Below are 25,352 nucleotides of genomic sequence, written 5' to 3'. Positions count from 1 at the left end.
TAATTATTAAATGGAAAAAAGTTGATGGTATAATTCCCCTTATTATATAGCTGACTCTCTTCCATACTACAGTAGTATGATTTAAGAAAAAAATCCCTACAGTTGCAACTAATGACACTTTCATCCCTCTTCTGGAAAGTGTGCTGCCATCATGTTGCACATGAGTAATACTTCTACAAAAAACATTTCCCTGTGTATAGTAAAACATTCTGAACACACATTGTAAGCCAGTCTGCAGTTTCGTCCTACACTGTATGTAAGACGATGAGCTTTTTAAAAGTCATATACCTGAGTTACAAACTCAGCTTTATTATGTTCACAGATGTTTATAGGAGTGATGTTTTATCCCATCCCTTTCCAGTACTAGTCTGACAGATGTTTAATTTGCTTACAGACCCTCTGTGCTTCAGTGTTCCTGTAAGTCAGGAGCAAAGCACTAAAGACACAATTAGTGTTATTTGAAAGTAACAGGGTGTGTTACTGTCATTCACTGTGATATCTGTTCCAAACCAAACCAGTCTGGTTTACATATCTGCAAGACAAGAGACCTTTAAATTTTCAATCTTCCATTTATACGGGGAAAGGAGAAAGACTTTAAATTCATTGATGTTCATAAACATGGGAGAATGACTCATTTAGTATAATTGGATTGGCTACATTATAATGAAAAATATTTTAAAGTATTAAAAAGCTATATTATTATAAGTATTAAAATATCTGATTTTTTTAAGGGGTAGAGGCTGTCAAGTCCTTTGAAACCTCAAGCTTTATAGCCTGATACTAGGAATTACAAATAAATAACATAGAATTTTTGTCATCTGCTATCTTCTGACTGGGACAGTTTTTTTAAGCTTTTGTCAATTCACATCTTTTATCATAATCTAAAGAGTCTCACAGAACACAGGAGATTCTAGTAAAAAAGAAGAAAAATCTGTTGTTAATTATATTACGCCTTTTTCCCCCTTTTTCTTCTGTTTGATTGTTACTGTAAGTGTTTTAACAGAGCAATACCTGCTGGTTAGACACTATTCTTCAGAAAGCATAAATTTTAGAGATCAGTACACAACAGATAATACAGAGCACCAAATCTAAATTATTTAAATAGAGGAAGTGAGAAAATATTTATAAGCCAACAGATCTCATACTTTATATTGCAGTTTTCCATTAAAAATTATTTAACTGTGAAGAAGCCAGAAATGCCAACTGGGCACTTTTTACCTGATGTCACATAAAATTTACATTTTTACATGACAATTTTCGAAGCTAATTTGGGAAAGAGATTTGTGTCCGGCTGTGTGGTACTGATTAGAGAATTGTATATGGATCACTGTTTGTTGTTATATTGCTAAAACCATATTAGTTATATTCATATTATTATTGCCTTAGATTTGAGTGAAAACTACCATGGCATATATCTTCTGTCTGTAGTGTCAGATTTCTTCCTGAAGTAATCCTGTGTCGGAAAATCATTGCCAGAAACTGAGCCATTGCCATAATACTCATGTTGTAGTGGACATTCTCTTTGACTTCAAAAATCTGGTGGAATTTATCTTTATATGGCAAGTGTGTGCTAGCAAAATTAGGCAGATTACATCACAAATCCTGATAGTGGTTTGTTCTTCCCATTATCATTGAATTTCCCATTGTCTAGAATGGCTGTCACATCAACTAACGTGTAAACAGATGCATTTAAAGCTTCTTTCTGATTGAATTTTGAAATATAATTTTGAATGCTGTGGTACTCTTTTTTATGTGAAAGTAACACAATACAGCTGCTGAATTTAGGTGCCATTTCTATAAAATTCAGGTTACATAGATCACAAAGCTACACCAAAATATTTATATCCATACCCATTCAATAAGTTTGAATTATCTTTATCAGATACATTCATTTTATCTAGCTTAATCCTCAGTTCTCTATTATTATTTTGGATTCTTTTATAGAAGCAAGTTTTTTGGGCTTTTTGGGTGTTCTTTTTTTTCAGGTACTGAAAGCGTATTTGAGTGTTTTTCTGTTTGCTCAAAAAAGCATTTATATCTCTCTTACTCTGGGAGCAGAGTCATCACAGTAAATTCCTTATTCACAGAAGCAGACCATGCACAGAGAGACTACTAGATTGAGATGATCTCTTCTACCCAGGAGCAGATGGCTGAATAAGTAAATATTTGCAAGACTTAGTTCAAAATCTAATGTAGATTCAACTGACTATTTAAGAAAGGAATTCTTCTTGATGGAAAGCTATTAAAAGTTCTGCATTTATCAAATTTTTTGTTCAGTGAATGCATTGGAATTATTAATTCTTATAGATATTTACGTGGGCTTTGAGCCTCTAAAATGTTTTTTCTTTCTTCCAAGAGCATTGACTGTGTGCTTCTGTGTGGGTAAATGGCTACACATTTCAAAACTTCATTCACTGCCCACGTTTCTGAAAACAAAACAAACAAACAAACAAAAAACCCAAACAAACAAACAAACATGGGGTCTTGAGTTGCTGAATGTCATGATTGTCAGCCCAGATGGAGATGAAACACCACAGAGCCACTAGCTCAACCTCCCCTCTGTCATCCCCCACCCTGGTGGAATGGGGAGGAGAATTGAAGTAAAATTTGTTTGTTGAACAAGAGTTTAATAAATGAAAATAAAATAAAATACAATAATAATGGTGAATAAGAATACAAACAGAAGAAGAAGAAGAAGAAGAAGAAGAAGAAGAAGAAGAAGAAGAAGAAGAAGAAGAAGAAGAAGAAGAAGAAGAAGAAGAAGAAGAATGGGGAAAAAGCAAGTGATGCATAATGCAGGTGCTCACCACAAGTTGACCAGTGCCAGACTCCCGTTCCTGAACCCAGATCAGCCACCCTTTCTGCGACTCCCCCCAGTTTACATGCTTGGCGTGACATTCTGTGGTGTCTCTTTGGTCATTTCAGGTCACCTGTCCCAGCTGTGCTCCTCCCCAGTTTCTTTGGTATACATCCTGGTATGGCAGAGCATGAGAAAAGGAAAAAAAATGGGTCCTTGATTTAGGATTTACACAATTTAGCTGAAAATCAAAATGTCAGCGTGTTATCAGTACCATTCTCATTCCAAATCCCAAACACAGCACTGTAACAGCTACTGGGAAGAAATTAACTCTAGCCTAGCTGACACCTGGACACGCAGTTCTCTCTCTTACATAACAGAAATCTTGTCTTAGAATAATCGAATAGTGGTTGGAAAAGACTCTAAAGTCATTGAGTCCAGTTGTTAACCCTGCACTAAATCATGTCCCTAAGTGCTACATTCACACATTTTTTAAGGCTCCAGTGACCTTGATTCCAGCACTTCCCTGGTTAGCTTGTTTCTTAATATCCAGTCTACACTTCCTCTGGTGCAACTCCTCATCTTCCTTTGCAGGCCATTAAGCAACTCAAACCAGTACTGGTAAATCCTTGATACTTTGAAACACAATTAATGTCTTTGTAAGAACTGCTGGAAGAGCCACTGTCTGTAAAGAATTATTATCTATCTATCTATCTATCTATCTATCTATCTATCTATCTATCTATCATCTATCTGTTATATCCCTAAGCATGGTCTGAGTTAAAGCAACACTCAGTTCATATTAAAGCCAAAGTAGTTTAACATGAGGCTGCCAACCCACATCATATGGTGGCAATTTTTTTGAAGGGTTGGTAAAAAATAAATACCAGTACCTAAAAAATGTGGAAAACAGAGAGTAAACCAATTTTGCTTACATTTCTTTGTGGAGAAGTACAGAAAACACTCCACACCAACATAATAGTGCAAACTACTCTGAGATTTTTAAGAGACTTATTCAGAGACTACTCCACAGTTTTGAAAGTTTTGCTTTTATGTATAAAGAGATCAAAATTTTAGTCCTGAGATCCAAACAGATTTCCATTTTTCTTACCCAGGTCCTCTTATAATACAGTATTTAACATACATGTCCAACCTAAAACTTGTGTGCAAATGAACTCTCATTTTGAGCAATAATGTAATAATGAACATTTTAGACAACTGACACCAAACCCACATGTTTAAATCATAGAATCATGGAGTCATTGAATGACTTGAATTGGAAGGGACCTTAAAGATCATTTAGTTCCAACTCCCCCCACTTTGGGCAGGACACCTTTCACTAGAGAAGGTTTCTGTAAGCCCCATCCAGCCTGGCCTCGAACACTACCAGGGACGGGGAAAATCCTGCATTCAACCTAGTTTAGAATCAAGGAATATTTATTATGACTTCTCTGTAGCAAGAGGATAAATAGTGAATTATGTTAGAATTACTTTGCATTTTGTTCTGATAATAAGAGTCAAGGCAAGGCAAGGATGAAGTCTGTGTTCTGCCAAAATTGCTCAAATAAATCTTCGGCCATTTCAAAGGCATGGAGAATTTCCAAGAACATTTCCAGTGACAGAATTATAAGAAAAAACGAAGATACCTTTTTTTCCTCCCCTCCACACACAAATAGATTGGATGAAAACTTAATATATAAAAGGTTAAAACTCTGAGGGAATTGTAGTAGATAGTGATTTCCTGTGTTTAATGAATTACATCTAAATTTCTAGGAAAGCAAATTAGTTGATATAGCTTGTGTTGAATGTAAAATAGAAATTATGAACTCCTACCATTCTTTCTACATGCAGAGATTATTTCACTCACTAATTCCTGAAATGAACGGTGGTTCAATGATATAAAAACCAAAGAAGGAGGTTTTAAGCTGAATCTCCTCAGTGTCTCCAAAACTGAATTCTAGGTGTTTTTAATTTAGTTTTTGCTATTACTGTCATAAAATTTCTAATTTATTTCAGGATTTTTTGTGGGGATTCTGAGAGACAGTGTTTTCATTTCATCTCAGTTTGGATCATATTCTGAACAACTGAGCATTAGAGATATGAGATCTCATAATTTCTGTGGCATCAACTTGGAGACTAGCTATGGATGTTTTATGTGTATTTAGTCATAAAAAATAAACCTTGCAGGCCTTTCCTAGGAACAACAAACAATGAAAGCATTTCCTGAGCCAGCCTCTAGAGGCAGAAATTTAATGGTAAGAGAGCTGTAGTATGCCTCCCCTGCCCAGTCCTGCTGCCAGCACATCTGGCAGTGCTGCCAGCCTTCCTGTCCCAATGGCATCCCACTCAGGTACCCTCCAGCCTCTGCTCCAACTGTATTTCAGCTGCTTCACCAGGGAAGTCCTTGAATTTTCTTTATTGGTAACTCCTACTGGTCCTTTTAGTGGCTAAAAATGTCTGTTGAATTGATTTTCAAAACTTAATTTCATAGTCCAAGTGTTAAGAGAAAAAGACAAGCAGCAGTTAAGACAGGCTCTGAAATTATGTTTATTGAGATGGGGAAAACAATGCCCTTTCTCAGATAATTTATCTTGAAAAAAATTGCAAACATCTTGATCATGTTATAGTATAAAACCAGTGCAAGGAACTGAATGATTTTCATAGAGTTTCAATTCACTTCAGTTTTTAATTAGCTTTACTGCCATACAACTTCTATATGAGCTTTAAGACTGCAGTTGTGCCTGTCAGCTCCTTTTAGTTATGCAACAGATATTATCTTCAGGGCTCCCAAAGTATGACTGACTGTCGTGGTCACTGACCATGCAAGATTTCTGCTGTAAACAGTAATTCCAGATGACAGTATTCCCTTGATCCCTGTATATATATATGAGGGAATTGCATGAGCAGAGGTTATTGTCATCACATGTCATTTATTACATAACTGGGTGTTATATTAAAACAAAAACATGCTTTGCTTGGCATTGAACCTGTGGGAAAAAAATGTTTCTTGGAGCATTGGCTGCAGGGATATCTTGGATAAATAGGTTCTTTTCAAAATAAGTTTTACATATAATTTTGGAAGCATTTTTTGCAAGTTGTGAGGTGTTATCCTAGTTATTAATTCATGAAAACAGGTGTGACAGGAATAATAATTTGTAAAGCTCTAGGGAAAACTCAATTTTGGAGACTTTCCCTGTAAAAGACTTGTGATGTAAACACAAGGAATAAAGCCCTCTTTCTGTCGTCATTTAGCTCGGAGAATTCCAAGCTCTCCATGAATGAGCAGTCTCTAGTACTTCAGATGAAGCTGGACATTTGAGCTGCAGACATATAAAGAGATGACTGCTTGTTGTAAGTGCTTGCACTGCAGGTGTGTCAAAAGCACAGAGAAATTTCAGAGAGCAGCAGCAGCAACTGAATAGTTAATAGGCTTGAAAGGACAGTGTTGGCCACTCAAGTAACACAGTCTAAAACACTGGACACAGATAGCCCAGCTAAGGTAGATGCTAATAGATGTTTTAAATATAAACTGAAGATATTTGGAGGCTGAAACGACATTACTTTAGATATGGGACTGTCTGGGAGCAGAATTTTGAGTAATGATTTGCTTAAAAGCAAGGGAAAACTTACACTGATGACCAGACAAAATTACCCTAAGTATAAACTCCATGCTGCTTAGCAAACTAGTAGGAACTTCATTCCTTTGTTATTTTAGACTGTATTGACCAAAGCATTAGAGCTTGTACTGGAAGCAGGCTTGCCTTGGCACCACAAAGATGTGCAATTTGATAGCCATAACTTTTTTTATTTGCAAGGAAAGCAGCAAATGCATGTTACCAGACTAGTTTGCCTTACTGTAGTTCAGAACTCAAACTGTAAGTCACCAGATGACATTTGTTATGCTTTCCACCACCTGTCACCCATCCGGAAGCCCAAGCATATGCCAAAGTGTCTATTTTAATTCCAGCTGAAACAATACCAAGAAATGAGAAAGCATAAACTGCACAACATACTCCATAGATTACACTGAAAGTTTATTCTGTGAGATTCTGAAAGTATTATAGACACTAATCCATGTGTATGTAAATTAGTAACAAGGGCTCCACCCTGTAGGGCTGTAGAGAAATAAGTGTTTAGGTGTGGTTTTGTCCTTCAAAATTCTGATTCAATGTGAGTTGAGATCATTAGCTCTCTATTAACTATGAGTTTTCATTCAGTGTGTACCATTAGCTATTAACTTTAGGGACAGGAGATTTTTTTTTTTTTAAATCTGGACAGAATAACACTGCTGGACTGGTAGTTTCTGAATCTTAGTTTAAAACCTACAGGCAGAAGGTTCAATGATACTTTTGAAAAGCAAGGAAGGAGTGTTACAATATAAATCTCACTTTCAAAGCTAAGCTAAGGGTTTTACCATCAAAGTATACTGTGTAGTCTTAAACGTACCTGACCACTAGGATGTAAAAAGCAAGTACTGATTAGGAGGTAGGACACAAAGCATCATTATATAGTTGATGTGATCAGTAGCCAGTGTCTAAAACAAAATCCATTGAGGATATCAGAACAACACTCTCTTTCTTACCATGGAGTTCTACTGTGCTTCCAGTTCCAGATGCTGAAAAATGAAAAAAAAAGCACCCTTAGTTACATGTTTCAGAATATCACTTGAAATTTATTTGAATTATTTACAATTTATAATACAATAGACTGTTAACTATTTAAAGACTAGACTAAAACAGAATGGGACTAGGAGTACTCACTAAAGGTCTGTTGAACACCTATTTATTTCAGATAAAATCTGCTTTCCACAGCTTGAGGAGAAGCAGCAAACCAAGCCCTTTTGAGATCATCACAAGCTTTTGTCTTAAATAAGTAGATTTAGTCTCAGCTGCATCCTGCTGGCTTAGAAGATAAACCACCTGGATAGTTTTTTTCTTGAACTGCTTTCTCTTGGAGTGCAGTTCAGCTGCTTGCTTGTGTCTGGTGGGCTCTTATGCACTGACTGTTCTGGTCAAATTAAAATTAACTTAGTATTTGAAAATATGTATACATCTTTGTTAAATAGCAATGCTATTCAAGACTTTTTTTTCTCAAAGCATGATCACAAATCTTGAAGGCTTTTAATCCTTTACCTTACTGAGTTCGTGAAATATATACAATCTTTTTGCTATAAAGGATAAAATTAACCACTACAGCTTAGTATATCTTATGCCTGTCAAAATAAACACATATGGAGTGAAACCTTTTCCTTATTGAAATTAATGACAACTCTATGATGGCCCTTTATACAGACAAAAATTTATGTGTATTGCTAAAGAGTTACAGCAATGGTACATTCAAGATATTTTAATAGAAGTTTTGACAACTATAAGATGTTTTTCAGAATACCTATTAGTTGCATGCATAAAACTTAACGTCAGGAACAGCTTAAAATTCAGTTTCATTTAATCTTGTTAATTCATAGGAAATTCATTCCAACTAAAAAGTATTGTTCTGAGTCATCACAGCCTTTCAATGTAATGACTGAATACATTTTAATGGTTAACTTCAATAACAAGTAGAGTATGTTTTTCACAACTCATATATTACTTATGTTAATCTGATATTAGGTAGATTTTGATTAGTGAATACCTTAACTTTTTTCTCACATGCCATATTGCAAAGGCTGCCTTATGGAGTGGCAAGAATGCTCCTAAGTGGGTATGTTGAGTTGAACTTCCTTATGTGTGAAATGTGGTGTCTCTGTTGCTATGAAATTGGCCAGTTCTGTTCTTCTTTTGGTGTGGTTCTGATAGCTTATGTATGGGAGATGTTGCCATCATTTTGAATCTTCTTTTGTTTCTAAACTTAAATCAGCAGTAAGTCTAGACTTGAAATGATTTTGGTAGATGCTGAAGCTTACATATGCTATTTTAGTTTGTGTTGATGATTTCTAAATATTACTTAAGTGCTCAAACTCTAGAATGCACATGAATTTGATTATCCTAATGCTTACATCTTGAGTAACTTCACATTTAATTTTATTCCACAGGAATTTGCTGCACTGACAAAAGAATTAAATGCATGCAGGGAACAGCTGCTTGAAAAAGAGGAAGAGATTTCAGAACTAAAAGCTGAAAGAAACAACACAAGAGTAAGTACACAGCAGACCTTTTCTGGATATCATGTGTGTGTAAACTTACATATAAATCTAGATCTTATTTCTAGGAATAAGGAGACAAAAATACAGCATTTTCATGACTGAAGGAGATTCTAAGTAGCAGGACATATCTACCATGCTACAGTAGGAAATGAGTGAATTAGCCAGATATATTGCAAACAATTACAATTACCAGAGATTTAGTATGTAACATGGTAAGGTCATTCAGTTTAAATGTCTTTTAAAGCAAGGGAGTCATGCAACCTTCCAAACCGGAGTAGCCTGCACATATCCTGATCTCTTACCAAGGCAAAAGGCAAGGTTACAACAGACAACCAGTTTTGCCTTGTGCCTTGGATTTGATCTGAATAAGGATGAGAGGAAGGCTGCCACACATAGCACAGGCAGCCTGTTGTTTAGTCTACATGCAGCCTTGTGACCCTTGAAATAAATGTCATTTGTCATACAGCTGAGTGGGGACAAGATTGTATCTTGAAATTTATCATGTTCTGCTTCAATCAAAAGACAGTATTCTGTCTGGGAACAAGAATGTATGATACAGCACCTTCTGAAAATTCTCAAATGATGGACGGAATTGTTTTCAGAATAAAAAAATTTGCACGTAAAAGTGTCTGGGCAAAGCAGAATTGATCTAGTAACACAAGAGAGTAGCAAAGGAGATTTATGGTGTTTGTGGAAAAGTGTGAGGAAAGAGATGGAGTAGTGCCAGTTCAGGTGGGAGTCAGGCTGTTAGTGAACATACAAAATAGATCTCAGAGGTTGAACACCAAGTGATCTGTGTAACTTTACCCATTTTCCTCTTCTTATTAAAATAGTAGCACTTTGAATGCTCATCTGGAATCTCTTCTTTGTCAGCTAATTTGCATTTTGAAAAGAATCTAACAATATATATGCTAAAATACCTGAGAGAGGGCCTTTCTCCCTGCTTTCTTCTTCCCATCTCTAGCACTAAAGAGTGCCGTAGAGTTCAGAAATTCAAGGGATGACACATTAAATAGATGCCTACAAAGAGGCAAAGCTGACCCATCTACCTCTATGCTTTCCTGAACATTCAGGACATGATCACATTTAGTACAAAGCTCTTGGAGGTGATGGGTTTGGAAAATTTTATGGGAGGTATAGGGGAGAGCTACTTTTTCTCCTATTAATTAACTAATTAATTTTGAGAAACATGTAGGAATTGCGCTGCATTTTCCAGGTTTAGCAAATCATGTCAGCTGAAGAAAAGTCTGAAGACTTCCTATAGCTGCTTAAATTATCAGTAACTCCTACATGTGTATTATTTTAGTATTTAATAAAAAATGTTTTATCCATTTCACTCCAAAGTCCACTGAACACCAGATTTAGTGTGTTAAAACTGCAGTGCACCAATACTGATATAAGCAGTGCAGACTAGCGAAAATTCAAAGAGAGCTTAGTAGCCAAAGATAGTCACTTGCCAAAGAACTGTAAGGAAAAACGAAGATGACTCAATTGCAAGTCATCTCCTAAGTCAGACTGTCATAGGCAGTTTCTGTGCAGAGCAGGAAGCTTAAAGATCATCCATTCCTATGTTCCTTGTACTATGTAAAAGAAAAATTTGCAAGAGGTTTTCCAAGAGAGCTAATATCAACAAATGGGAGTTACAGTGTTATAATCCTTGCAGTTAAAATTAGTAAATACTAACGGTGTGTTTTCAAAATGAGAATGAAGCTAGGGATCAAAATGTTTAGGCTATGAAAAAAAATAGGGAATGCAGGAGATGTTACAACAAGCAAAGGGAAGATAGAGTCCAAATATTAATGGAGGAGAGAGAAAAAATTCAGACATGCCTTACCCTGACCTCTAGAATTTTCATTAATAAGTTATTACCCTTTCATGTTTATGTTCTTGCCAGGCTTTAAGCTACCATATACTACAATATATCCCAGAGCTGGCTGTAATAGTCATGCTGTCTTATATAGGGATACTCTTTTGATAGGGAAAGATGAGCATTTTAGATGGAAAGCTGTTGTTTTCAACACACAGTCTTGGTTATGTGCTAGTGATGAGATTTCCAGCAGCATTCACTGGGAAGCCATTGCCTATAAAGATGTGCTTTTGCAAACTGAGATCTATGGTGTTATTAATGCAAAACAACATTAATATTTTGTAAAAAAGAATCGCTCCAAAATTTTTCTGTTAATTAACAAGGATTCTAATAAAATAATATTTGGGGGACCACTGATACACTTTCACAGTGAGAAAATTAAATGTATTTTCTCATCTATAAAGTTAGTCCAACTAATGTATCTTTTGTGCATCCCTCTAATGTTCACACTTAAGCCAGCCCTACCTTGGCTGTTACATTAACAAAGCTCACCTGACCCCCCAGGACACACTCATGCATAACCACACATAGTGGAACTACTCAGGACAAACATTTTGTCCCAAGTAGCATTTCCTTCTGCTTTTAAATGAAGATACGCAGTACCGAATTTCAGCTTCTGAATTTTTTAATCCAACCTTTTATCTACTTGGCACAACAGCAAAAAAGATATTGTTTCATTTGTCCCGTTCTGTTTGCTTCAACCTGAATATCAGCAGAAAGGAATGAAAGTGGCAATTCTGTTCAGGTCCTGAGTACACACCAGCCTTCCAAGTCACCTTTACATTTTCAGTTATGCCTAAGTGGCAGGATTTTATTTACTCTAGACCCACACCTGTGTTTCTTTATTTTCTGGCAACAGCCTCACACAGCTTTTGCTCATTACATAAACAAACAAAACACAAAACTGATTTCACATCCTGATTTCCCACTCTATGCCAAGTTGTGGTAGTAGACCTTGATGGTAACGTATTAGAGAGAGACCATGATGAAATTCCTAAAAAATTATGTTTTCTACGACATATACACTCAGATCTTAACGAAAATACCAGAAATTAAACCTCACCTCAATATTTAATCAAGTTTCTACTCAATCCTTCTAGCAGCATTCTTAAGCATTTGCTGTTGAATGTGCATTTTTGCTGCCTATGATAATCAACTTTTTCTGACATATTACAGTAGAAATATTTTCATGTTAAGAACATAGCTGGAAACTTAATCTATCAATACACAAGGCAAAATAGAAAGTGTGGGAATACTGATTATGTGGCCTTGCTGACTGGAAGGCAAACAGGTTCTGTCTGGAAGACCATTGTATAAGACTTTGACAACAGATACAAAAATATCTTAATAGAAACTCTTACAGTTATTTCTCTGGATATTCTCTAGATAGAATGATCACCTATAGCATGTAGAAAGATGGCATCTTTTCTGAAGCTGGAAGACAAGTCAGTGTGATCTAGCATGTTATTTAATGGAAATTATAAAATAACACTACTTTGGTTGTTTAATTTTTTTTGTCTCTGTATTCTTTAAAAGTAGAAAAAATGCATAGGATTAATTTATTAGATCAGAATACTATTAGGAATAAAATTTGGGGGTTGGTTTGGTAGCTGAAAAAAATACGTTACAGTACTGCTATGGATTAATCTGATTGTGGATTCTTCCATACAACAAAAAAGGACCAGAAACATACATGTGCTTTTTGAATAAAAATTTTTACTCAAATTGGTCTGAAATATTTTTGTTCTAGCAGTTTACAAACAAAAAAATTATACCTGTATTCATAAATGAAACAGTAGCAACAGTGTCATTAACTCTCTTTTGCTTCATGCCTTAGGAGATGAAGCATTTATTGAAATGAACAAGGCTGAGTTGTATCTAATTTTATTCATATTTTATTGTCTCCATTCCTTATTGAATGGTTTATGAAACATTTTCAATTATGCACTGCAGTTTCATTATACATATAGATCAGAACTTAACCTACATTTTACGATTCAAATTCAAACTATGGTTTTACCTATTTTAGCTCGTTTTCTCATAGGTCCTTTTAATTAAATCAATTTCATAGGTACTGAAAATTAATCAGGTACTCTATTTGTTTTTTAAACTTGAGGAATTCTTAGTCTAAAAGCACTGTACACATGAAAATAAGTATACCTCCTAAAGTTCTGCAAATGGCAAAACATTAATTCAATAATATAAGTAACAGTATATATCATTGCCTCAATATTATTAACTGTCTTGTAGATTCATGTGTCTCTTTTTTAAAAAAAGAAAGAACTTCTGTCAGAAAATTGTGTAACAACAGATAGTAAATGTAATATATAGTTATTCAATAACTATATGTTTTTATATAACTATGTGGTTTTTAGGTAATCTGTTTAGGTAATAGTTATATTTCTATTCATTATTCTTATAAACCCCCTTTTCTTCCTATTGCTTTTATCCAATTATCCAACTGTTACATTTTCTTTCACAGCTTTCACATACGTGTGATTTCATTAAGATTTTCGGTTGCTTGCATTTTGGCTTCTGTTCAGAAGGACAGACATGGGACACACTGCAGTAGTTGGGCTGTAACTTTACTTTTTCATAGAAAGATTTTCACTGTTAATTTACCAGTGTAGCTGTTGGAGGTCATACCCCCTCACCACAGGTGAAAAGTGGTTGCCATTACTGTGGAACAATGCTGAAAAAAAATCACCGATTTTGTGACTGATTTTGGAGGTAGTCTTCAACCCCATGTCAGCTTACTTTACTTGTCTTCTCTGCTCACACCAGAGATGGAGATTCACTGAACAATGGAAATTCTAAATATAGACTGAAAAAAAAATTCCATTTTTCCTGTGCTGGTTAGAAATTCTAAGCTGAACCTCAGAAGTGAATTGTCTTCTTAGTGGGTACCTCATTCCTCTAAGGAATACCTTAAGCTAAGTCTGTCTCGTTTCAGAAAAGTCTTTTCTTTTATGTTTTTCCCTGTATTTCATTATTTATGACTCTCCTTTTCTCTCCATTACCATGTGTTGATTTCTTAATTTCTCCATTTATTATCCTGCTGTAAACTTTTTCTACAAACAATTTTTGAAAATAATGAAAGTTAAGATAAAATATTTTTTATTGATTAAAATCCAGGTCTTGTAACAGCAAACTCTACTGAGTCACACTAATTTCAACTTATTGAGCCATCATGCCTTAAAATAAGTATTTTAACTTCTTTCATTTTCTATGTGTAAATCAGTGTCCATGTAGTCATGATTGTATGGTGTAGTAGAGCAATTAGGTGATAATCTATGCCAATGTAGTTTACACCATTAAATCTAGCCATACATTTTTGTTTCACAGAAACCAATCACTTCCATAATTGCTGTGTAAGTAATTTGAGAAATACAAGAAGCTGGTTATATTCTAAAAATTTTCTCCTTTCATGTTCATTTAGTTCTAATTAACACTTTAGATGTTTTAATTAACGTCTTTAGAAAGATGCTACATTCATTCAAAAATATTATTATTATTTTTATATATTTTTATGCTTATAAAAGGTAGTCCAGAGTTCCAGAAACCATCCTATTTACATAAGATACAATAATCAGCACAGCATCTTGAGCATCCTAAAATTTGCCCAGCATAAAACTCACTTGTCAGATTATTTCATAATTCATTGTCAAGCTTATGCTTTCCAGTAGGAAAAGCATAGCAATGATGCGTGGGTGATTCTGTCCTACCTGCTGCTGTTGATCTTCATCTTCTTTTCTCTGCAAGCTGCCTGTCCCTCTGAGTGCTTGACAACTGTAACAGCTTGACAGCGTGAGGGAGCAGAAAATGCTCAGCAGCCCATGAGCACTATTTATTAATGCCAGAGTTTAATTGCAACTTACTGAAATCCCTAAAGCTGTTTCTAACAATTCTTTTGCAGTTTAAATTAATTACCATTGTTGTTACAATGTTATTTCAATGTGAACTCTTGTGATGTTCTCACAATTATTTGGAATATTAATTCTTGAACTACTTATGTGGAGGAAAGTCCTCAGCATGCCCACAACTTATTGTGATTTCCTTCAGATGTTAAACATTGGTTGACACACCATCATCTTCAATGTCAATCTTTTATGTTTATACTCTCTTCCCCCATTATTGTAGCCCTGAGAGACTTCATAATTCTGTCAGTGTTGTTGACATTTGCACTTCCCAGGGAAGCGGGGAAGATCTATTACCCCTCTTTTTGATATAATTGTGGCTGGGGGAAATTTGAATAAAACAGCAGCTATTGTAACATGCCCAAAGTGGGGCAAGAAAACTGGTGAAAGGTCTGAAGCACAAGTCTTGCAAGGAGCAGCTGAGGGGTGTTTAGCCTGGAGAAAAGGAGGCTCAGGGGAGACCTTATCACTCTCTGCAGCTGTAGGTTAGGTGGGGTCAACCCCTTCTCCCAGGTGATAGTACAGTGATAGTACAAGAGGAAATGGCCTCAAGTTACACCAGGGGAGGTTTGGGTTGGGCATTAGGGAAAATTTCCTCTTCAAGAAGCATTGGAGCATTGGAGCAGGCTGCCCAAGGAAATGGTAGGGTTGCCATTCCTGGAGGTATTTAAAAGATGTGCTGATGTGGCACTTGGCCACTTTGTCTAGTGGAGGACTTAGTAGTGCTGGGTTAATGTTTGGATTTGATGATCTTTCCAGCCTAAACAATTCTTTTATTCTGTGAGTCTAGTGTTTCACCAGGGCAGGGGGCAATGATTTGCTATCAGGTTCTCAATCACAGATGTCCTACCCATTAGGTTTCTTCCCTTTCAGCAGAAATGGGAGTAATGTTTCACTAAGAGACCTCGTATATAGTATTCCTTGCTCAGCTGGTTTTGCTGTTTGCAGTGCTCACAGAATTTGTGAAGCAATAGAGATTATTTTTGTTGAAAAGAAAAAGAAGACATTTTTACAAATGAGAAACCTATGTTAGCATGGCTTCTTGAGCATTCCTAGAGCTGATGGTAAAGAAAATTCCAGTGTTCAGAGGTAGTTTCCAGAAGAATGAGTGACTGCAAATGCTTGAGTAAATAAGAACAGAAAGAAAAAGTATGAAATGTTCACAAGCACTGTTTGGTTCTCCATGGGTCTTTTGACACAGCTGTGACAATCAGTATAGGGTAAATTAGGCAACACAGCATTTTGCACTTGATTAATGTAACAGCTATGAAATGTATGCAGACATTGGAATACGTCTTTTTCTCCTCTGAAGTGGTGGTTCTAAGCTAAAAACAACTTAGCTTTTGTGTATGTTAAATGGGTGATTGTCATTGGTTTAGTATTATGCATTATGCATGTTTCTAACATGGCAGTAATGTAACCTAAATATGTTATCTGTAGCTCTGCAAAAGGCTAGAGTGCTGTATTGTTCATCTCAAATAGCAGACTCCTCCACAGTCACCCCATTAAAAATTCTGAGTTCCCACCACTTTGCTGTCTTCTACTTGGAAACATTGTTTAACTTGTTTTATCTCCTCATCACCCTCTTTGATCTCTTTTCTGCCTTTGCTTAGCAAGTTTCTTGTCTTCTGTCCATGCTGACTTCACATTCCCTCTTGGGATTGTCTGTCTGCACCAGTTCAAAATGAGGTTGTGAATGTATGTTAGGAGGTTTTTTGTGCGTTCCTTATTTATCTCTCTGCTATAGGTTATGTGTAATTCCTTTTCCATGTCAAGATTTCCATGTCACCATCACTCCATCACACCAGATTTTCCCATTTTCCTTTCCAACTGAGTCTTGCATACAGGTTCTCAGGAGTCCCTGATCATCACAGCATTTTTCTGAGAGATAAGTCGTTTAGGGTAGTAGGACACCAAATATGATAAATTTGCTCAGTCAGGCCAAAAAGGTTGCCAAGGTTTTGTTGCTCTGGACTGGTTTAGTCAGTGTCACTTTGAGCATTAGACAGCTAAAGACATATGTAAGGAATGGCCATACTAAAAATTCAACTGTAGATCAATGTTTTCCCTTTTCCCCCAATTTCTTCAGAAATCTGTAGCTTCTTGGCTGGATTTAGACTGATCCAGACATAGTTATGATGCATTAAAAAATTTCTGCATAAAGAAAACTGATCAGGATGAGCCAGACTCTAATGGAATCAGCCAGGAGGTGGGAATGACTGTGGGGAAATCTAAGTGCACAGCATGGATTCGAGTCAGATTCTGGCTACCCCAGGGCTATGTAGTAGGGCAGAGTCAGGCTGCACAGAGAAGGAATTGTTGCACCCTCACAGACTCTTTCAAGAAACAGGGCAGAGTGTAGGTTGAAGAATTAAAAATCAGCTATTGACTTACTTTCCTCTAGCTCTCCCCCAGATAAACTAGATGGCCTAGAAAAACCATGATGATACAAGTATTTAGACCAAAATTCATCAATTTAGTTCTCTTTATGAGGGCAATTAATTGTTTATTTAAGTACTATTATGAACAGAAATAATCTGTAAATATTTGGAAAATATTCTTATCTCATTTAATTTGTAAACTTCCCACAGCCCCACACTGAATTCTTGATGGCTCTATCATTGAGAGGTCTCTTCAAATCTGTGTGCTACTTTGGACTGCCTCAAATAATGAAAAATCCACCTATATCTGCTCTTAGCCCTTCAGGGATGAGAAAGCTTGTGAATTTCTTGTTCATTTGCTTTTGATAAATACAGGCCACGACTTGGATTCAGAAATGATATGGAGACCCTCCTTTCTTAAACTGCAGGGAGTCATTATAACTCTCAATGTATTAACATTGTTCACATGTTCATTCACTGTTTTTTGTGAAGAATTTTTTTATTGCAACATAAAAACCAGGTGTAAATCCAGACATGAGAACCATGTTTGAAGCAAAGATGACACCAAACCATAACCATTCCTAATCTGACTTAGTATCAACATACTACATCTCTAATATAATTGCCTTCTGCTTTTGGTCTTCTATGTCTAGTAATTAGTGTAAGAATAAAAATCACTATATAACTGAGAATAACTGTGGATTACAGATAAATATATGTATTTAGTAATAGTTGCTATATTAAGAACCACATCAAAGGAGAAATTTTAAACAATTGTCCATGTAACTTTCAGATTTCCAGTTCAATGAATTAGATATAATTGTTTGTTGTAATTACAGTACATTTAACATGCATTCTGATTCATGAATTTAGCTACCCCCATTTATCTTACAGCTAACCAAGTCTCTTTAATGTTCAGGCACTAAAAATAGCAATGGTAGCCCTATGAAAATATGGGCAAATAAGGAAAATTCCACACAACATCAACATACCATTTTAATTTTTCCTTTAACCTGAGAGCAGTAATGAAAACTAAATATAATATGCTTTTAAATTATGTTATTTGCAGTCTATCTAACAGATGTTTATGGACGTCTCTGATTTTTGTTGTGCTTTTAATATTACAGAGACAATGCATATTTTAGAGAATGTGCTAGTGATGAACACCATTAGCTGTGGCAGTTCTAATGAATAGTCTTAAAAATCTAGTAAAATATACTGTTCACTCCTACCTAATTTGTTAAGTTGCTTTCAAGATAAATTGAAAATATATTACAGTTAGGCTGAATTAATTGTAAACTTATTTAATATTTTTACATAATTCTTTAGACTGTCTTTGCTTATTTGGCTGCCAGTACTCATCAATTACTATCAAAAATGATATGTAAATATGTAATTAATTTAGTAAAATGGTGACCCTATGATTAATGATTTGTTGTTGTTTTTCATAGCAGAATTTTAAATTTAATCATGAGTAGATTTTCTTTTTCCATTTATTCCATCTGATTTAGAAACATGAAATATCGCAATCCAGCAATCTCTCCTACAATGAGGTTGCCAAGAAAATTGCTGTTTAGTATCATGCACTTTGTAGTTAGAATTTCTGTGGCATTTAGGGACACAGTAATTAATACCTTTTTATTTCAAATCCGATAGCTGTTACTGGAGCATTTGGAGTGCCTTGTCTCAAGACACGAAAGGTCCCTGAGGATGACAGTGGTGAAACGGCAAGCACAGTCTCCCTCAGGAGTTTCCAGTGAAGTTGAGGTCCTCAAAGCTCTGAAATCTCTGTTTGAGCACCACAAGGCTTTGGATGAAAAGGTACAGTATGGGGGAAAAAAAAGCTTACTAAATACACTCTTTAACTTGCCTAATTGTGCTTTATGATGCAGCAGAGCAACAGTATTGTTTGTTTACTCCTTGGAATAAGCCCTGTACTTAGAGTATTTACAGGTATCCAGAGAAATCTGGATGCTAAGAATGTATGGCCAACAGCTGTAATGCACTCGAGGTCACTTCAGCTATCTTTTGCAGACAATAGAAATGACTTTTCAAAATAAGCAAATCTCACCCCTACCAGACATGCTTCTCCTATTTAGGACTAAATAAAGATGGCCCTGTGGAATTTATTGAGTGTAAAAGGTGCTTTTAAGTTATGACCATGAAAATGTAGGTATATCTCAAATTTTAAAAACACATAGAGAGAGAATGAGATGTTCCTAACTCCATAAGGGAACTTGGCTCTTAGATATTTTTAGGAGGAAAACCTCCTAAATTTCAGAGGTCTTTTTAGCCTTTGCTACATAAGAACAATGTTCCCTTTACAAGTAGCATAACTTATAGTAAATAGTCCATTCTTCATTATCAGAAGTGATGAAGGGCCTACAGAATTAAGGTAAAAACCAATGATAATTGCATCAAGTCATGCTAATGAAAAGGGTCTTTCCACTGCATTCCTCATGTATCCTGTGCTGGAAAGACTATATTCCAAGTGAATGAAACTTTGTACAGCAATGAGTTATCACCTTGAGTAATGTGTACATGAATTCATAAGTCTAGTTCAAGTCTAGAAACAATGTGCTCAGGAGGTGATGTATGTGAATTAGTAAGTGCCTGAAAACTGCACATGCAGGGAGCACATGAGAAACAGAGCTCATGAGCGAAGAGCCTCGTTCTTTATGGGGAATGTTGTGGCTGATTGGCTCATTGCTGCTGCTGAGTTGCTTCTCTGGTTTTGATGGCTGGGTAAGCAGGGGACATTGTGCAGCACAGCATCTGAAACCACTGACTGCACAGATGAGCTGTATTGTACAGGACCAGTTTAATGGTCTCACAGCAACAAATTTAACTTTCAGAAATAGAAAGCTGACTTAATGAAGGTAGCTGTAGTTATATAGCAATATATATATATATATCATTGGTACTGTGGTTTGTGAGTCATACTAGGTTAACTATCAGGTTTGGCGTTTAATAAATTTAAGGAACTTAGACCAAATAAAAACTACTTATGTGTTTAGATATATCTTTTGGATTATATGTTGTACTCAGATATCATGAAAACATCTTTAGAAAAAATCTAGGAAAGGAAATATAGCAACTCCTAGCCACTGTAGAAAGCTTTTGGATGTCATTAAGATTTTAAAAATCCTGTATTATTAAAAAGATCTTTTGAGGACTGATGGGGTTTATGGTCTGAGCTTTGATCTTTTATCCAGCACTTTAAATATCGGTAAAACTAGGGTAGGGAGCTTCCAGCTTTTATACTTTTTGACATTGTGTTAGATAAGTATGAGAAATAGTAAGAACTAAACTTGAAATAGATTCTGATTGTTCAACAGTTGTGTACCTCTTACACATTTTCTTTTGTGAATGGTTTAGTGTTTCGGTACTATGCAGTTAATTTTACGTCCCATTTTGAAAATTATTGTACTGAATTAGATTGAAACGACATGTAATATTTTGATTTGCATTATTGAAAAAATTGACTTATATTGTTGAAAATTCTATTCCTATATTTTTTTCAATGTAACAGGTTAAAATCAGTATTCAGCACGTTAAAAATTTTTGGAATTACATGGGTAGACATTTTATGTATCTAGTTGATTCCTGTCCCAGTGGTAATGACAATTATCAGGGTAGAAAAGTCAACCATCTGCAATCATATTAACAGAAGATTCGTTCCATTATAAAAGAAGTTTTATAATTACTTTTCCAACATGCTGTTTACCTGTATGTGGAGCCTTTTTTATTTTGTTGCAATAAATCATATTTTGACTATAAAACATTCTGAGAGAAGTCCAGTAAACAGTTTAATAATTGATTTTAAAATAATTTGTTATAAACCCAGCACACATTATTTTCAAGTTATAAACCCATATAAAAATACCTGGTTTTGTTACAGTGTCTGTGGAAGGATTGGATCAAAGTTGCCACATATATCGCCCAGATACTTGATAATATAATGCTTTCACAAATTGTCAGCATTATGGTGATTTTTATTTAAAAATAATAAAATGCACCCAAATGTGCTAAGAAAATTTTTTATGGCATGTGAGTCATATATTCTGCATGGTGACAGAAAAATTATGTAAGTTAGATTTGTTTCAGACTCTTCAGAAATAAGAAATCAATCCAGCTATAAAAATGCATTGAAGATTTTTAGGGACTAGTAGAACAATGTGGGTTGGAGCTCCTGAGAGACACCTGGCCCAACCTCCTGCTCAAAGCAGGGCCAACTGTTTCAGGTTGCTTAGGGTCCTGTCCAGTAACTTCTGAATTCTTCTAGGCAGAAAACCTGTTCTGGTGTTTCACCACCCTCACTGTGATTTTTCCCCATAATACCTATCTGGAGTTTCTGCTGAGTGTTGCACTGGTTCCCTCTTGTCCTGTGAGGTCTTCCCTTCCTGCATCTGCAAGAAGAATCTGGCTTTATTTCCTCCATATCTTCTGTTTAGCTGGTTGTAGACAGCAATTAGGTCTCCCATGAACTTTTCCTTCTTCACTTTGACCAGATCCAGCTCTCTCAGCCTGTCTCAAATGCTGTGTGCTCCAGCCCATGGCCAGCTTGGTGGGCCCTCATTGAAATCTGCCCATATCTTTCCTCTACCAGGAAGCCTGAAAACAAATGCTGCCTCAGAAGTCTGGAGGGAAATAATAATTTCCTCCAACCCACTGGCTGAACTGTGTGCTGGCCTTTTTCACCACTAAGTCTTTTCTGCAAAACTGCTTTCTCTTCCTGAAGCCTGTCTCATTCCCTAGGGTTATGCATTTTGTGGCAATGGGATGCCACACAGACTTTGTGTCACTGATCACAAACCTCTGAACCTTGCAGTCCTGTCCATTTTTGACAGCACCACAGAATATTTCACCAATTCACATTTCACCAGTTTCTCTAGAGATAAATGGAAGATCTTGCAGCAAAACTCAGTAAAGACAAAAAACATTAATTGTTCTCCCCTCATCCATGGAGCCAGTCCCTCTCCTCATGCAAGGTTGGCCAGATTTGGTTTTGACAAGGCCATACTGGCTCTCCCCAGTCACCATCTTGTCCTTTATGTGCCTGAAAATGCTTCCTGGAAGATTTGCTTTATACCCTCCCCTACACTGGACATCCTCTACTTTCCTGGATATTACCAGGATAAGGCCAGTATTTAATGTAAAAGGACAAAATGTTTGTGAGTTTTCCACTCATCAGGAATCTCCTTGACTTCTGCTACTTTAAAAGTTGAAAAAGGTCTAACTATGACAAAGTAATCAAGTCTCCTGGCATCCATGGATGGAGTCAATCTATGCCTTTGAGTTGTGTGTGTCCTGTCTTCCTGTATCGTGGGTAATGCTTCACTCGCACAGACTCTGCTGCTGTGCTCAGGGCAGGCCAGCAGGCAGAACCTCACTGTAAAAATGAGGCAAAAAACATGACTTCTGATGCCACAGCAAAATAAACAGTGCCCCATCAGAAAATGCACACAAAACTGAAGTAGGTTAATGGATAAAGAGTAATAAAAACTGTCAAATTGCACTGGAAATGTATCATGATCCTTTGCAAATGAATAATGCAAATTTTTCTTTAATTTTTTTCTTCACAAAAAAACGTTGACACTGAAACTATTAATGTAATTGTTGCATTCATGGAAAAGCATAACAAAATATTTTCATGAGAAGCTTTGCCCTTTAAACTTACAAAAATATTAAGAAAATCTTAAAATTCTTCCTAAATGCAAATTTTCTTTCATGTTTTCACTTCCTACACTACAACATCTTGATGTGTTGTAACAAGCTCTGCCACAAAACTTGACTGATCATGAAAGGATTGCTACGTGCACAGTACAAGAACTACAAAACCATCCTCATTACTATAAGAAAATGCAATGAAGCCTACTAACAGATTGGAAAGTGAAAAATAAAATATATCAATTTTTAGGCAGGCCTGTTTAAGCATAAAAATAATCAGGAGTGATACTTCATTTCAAAGTCTATTGACTTTCTAGCTATTGCATGAAGTCTGAGTTTTGCCTTCCCCTTTTGTCCAAAAGATAGATCACCACAGGGAGATCACACTGTGATTACATTATTCTGAGAAAACATGGCTCTCATTGCAGTTTTTTCAGAGTCTGGAAGCTCCTTCAGGATCCTTCTTGTTATGCACATGCCACAATCCTGGAGAACGAAAGTTTGTCATGAGCTTCCCATATGAGAGAGCCAGTCCTGTTTGGCTGAACCCAGTAGGTACTTCCTAGTAAGTAGGAAGTGGTAAGAGTATGATTTAGTCTTACCCCATTATCTGTATGAGATCTTAGTAGTGCCAAGCAAAAGACGTTTTTTACAGTTTTAATGTATTTTGTGAGAATTTTCACTTTAGGGCATGGGGATAATGACAGAGTTAATTTAGTTTAGAAATGTTTACCATTATATGTGTCCCTCAGAAAAATCTCATTGTGTCTCCTTGGATAAGTTGTGTCACATCAAATGAAATTGATACCACACTAAGTGTATTTATTATTCTTATTATTTAGAAATTTAATTTTACAGAAGCTATACACATTTAAAAAAAAATTGTATGTGTAATTATGCTAACATTTTTAGAAATAGAAAACCAAACAACATGGGCAGTTCTGTTAGCATTTTTAAATTTTCATCATGTGAGAAGTTAAATTCAGTGACTGTTTTACCTAAGTGTAAGGTTAGGTTATATCTCACAAACAGTGAGCATTGTTTAAAAAATGTGAAGTTAGGAGTGATTTGGGCTAGGACTAATGTGAAATTCTGACTTAACATTTCTTATAGCCTTTGCTATTGTATAAGTCAGGTGAAATTTGCAGCAGTATTCATAGAGTGGAAACCTCCCTTCAGTTATTCACCCTGTCCTTCCTAATGCTACAGGTCTCTTCTCTTACTGCTGATAAGTAGCTCATACCTTTGTGGGGTTTTTTTCATGCAATGAAAAGTTGTGGAACCAGTGTAAGACAGAATATTTTGTGATATTATATATGAATATACATGGAATTGTTTATAAAAGAGCAGGTGAGGACAATATTTCCTAGAAATCATTGGAGCTGAATAAAAATAGAAGCTCATGTTAACTTCATGGTTAGAATAGACACTAAGTAGATCAGGAAATACATAGTCCTTATGTGCAATTCAGGAAGAACAAAAGATAGAAAAATTATTATGTTACTTGTGCCATGCTATAGTTATATTTGACTTCTAATATATCTATTTGAACACATTTGTTGTCCTGGAGACATTTTTTCTATTTTGCTTTAAACTTTGGGTTCAACTTTTAAAATGTGCATTTGGAAAGAAGAAAGAAGCAAGTTCTCCAAACCCAGTTTTTTGGTCAGTGTTGTAAGAAAAGTGTCCAGTTGACCTTCACAGGGGAAAGCAGCTACCAGATGTTACTGTCTTAGCTATGAATCAAAAACCCACTGGTTCTCTTGAGATTAATTAACGGCTGAAAAATATACCTAATATTCCTGCAAACATTTGTGTCAGCTTTGTCACTATCCTTTTATTCATTGGCAGGTAACTAGGAGAACTTTTATTAAATAGAATAAATGGGAAAAAAGTGATTCAATTCTAACATGCAAGTGTTTTTTAAAAGCTCTTTATGGGCTGCAGATCTGAAGAGAATGAAGAAAGAATTTGACAGCAAGCAAAAAAAGTGGGAAGCAGTTGCTAGGAGACGGAGAAAGATGGGTGATATTTTGCACTGACAGCAGTGCTAACATGACATTGACTATGTTACATTTAAAGATAATGTGGTTGCATTTAAAAGCCAGAAGAATACCCAGTCATCTGGGCATATGTTAGATACACCCTCTAACATGGAGAGAGCAACTCTTTCCTGCTGTGTCTGTGACACTACAATCATAAAATCACAAAATGGCTTTGGTTGAAAGAAATAATTAAAAATCATCTAGTTTGAACCCCCTGCTGTGTTAGGGACACTGTTCACTCGACCCTGTTGCTCTGGCCCCATCCAAACTGGCCTTGAACACTTCCAGGGATGGGGCATCCACATCTGCTCTGGGCAACCTGTTCCAGTGTCTCACCGCCTTCACAGTAAAAAATGTCTTCCTAGTAACTAATTTAAATCTGTCCTCTTACATTTAAATCCCTTCCACCTCATCCTGTCACTACTGTCCTTGTAAAAAGTCTCTCTCCAGCTCTCTTGCAAGCCCCTTTAGAAACTGGAAGGTGCTGTAAGTGCTCCCTAGAGCCTTCTATTCTCCAGGTATTTGTCCTTTAA

At 35.9% G+C, this 25,352-nt stretch overlaps 1 protein-coding gene across 11 annotated transcripts in view; it reads left to right on the top strand.

The window, feature by feature from the left end:
• Nucleotides 1–25,352, top strand: part of PPFIA2 (PPFI scaffold protein A2) — a 281,559-nt gene that overhangs the window by 158,668 nt on the left and 97,539 nt on the right. For all 11 annotated transcript variants that reach the window (XM_088164997.1, XM_088164999.1, XM_088164996.1 and 8 more), the window contains 2 exons: nucleotides 8,829–8,930; nucleotides 18,761–18,925. In XM_088164997.1, the coding sequence (XP_088021123.1) occupies nucleotides 8,829–8,930; nucleotides 18,761–18,925 (267 nt within the window). The remainder of the gene's footprint in view (nucleotides 1–8,828; nucleotides 8,931–18,760; nucleotides 18,926–25,352) is intronic.

The sequence above is a fragment of the Sturnus vulgaris genome, chromosome 5, assembly GCF_052056855.1.
Source record: "Sturnus vulgaris isolate bStuVul1 chromosome 5, bStuVul1.hap1, whole genome shotgun sequence".
NCBI classification, from domain to species: Eukaryota; Metazoa; Chordata; class Aves; order Passeriformes; family Sturnidae; genus Sturnus; species Sturnus vulgaris.
The sequence above is the reverse complement of the archived record's forward strand: the minus strand, read 5'-3'. Positions and strand labels throughout refer to the sequence as shown.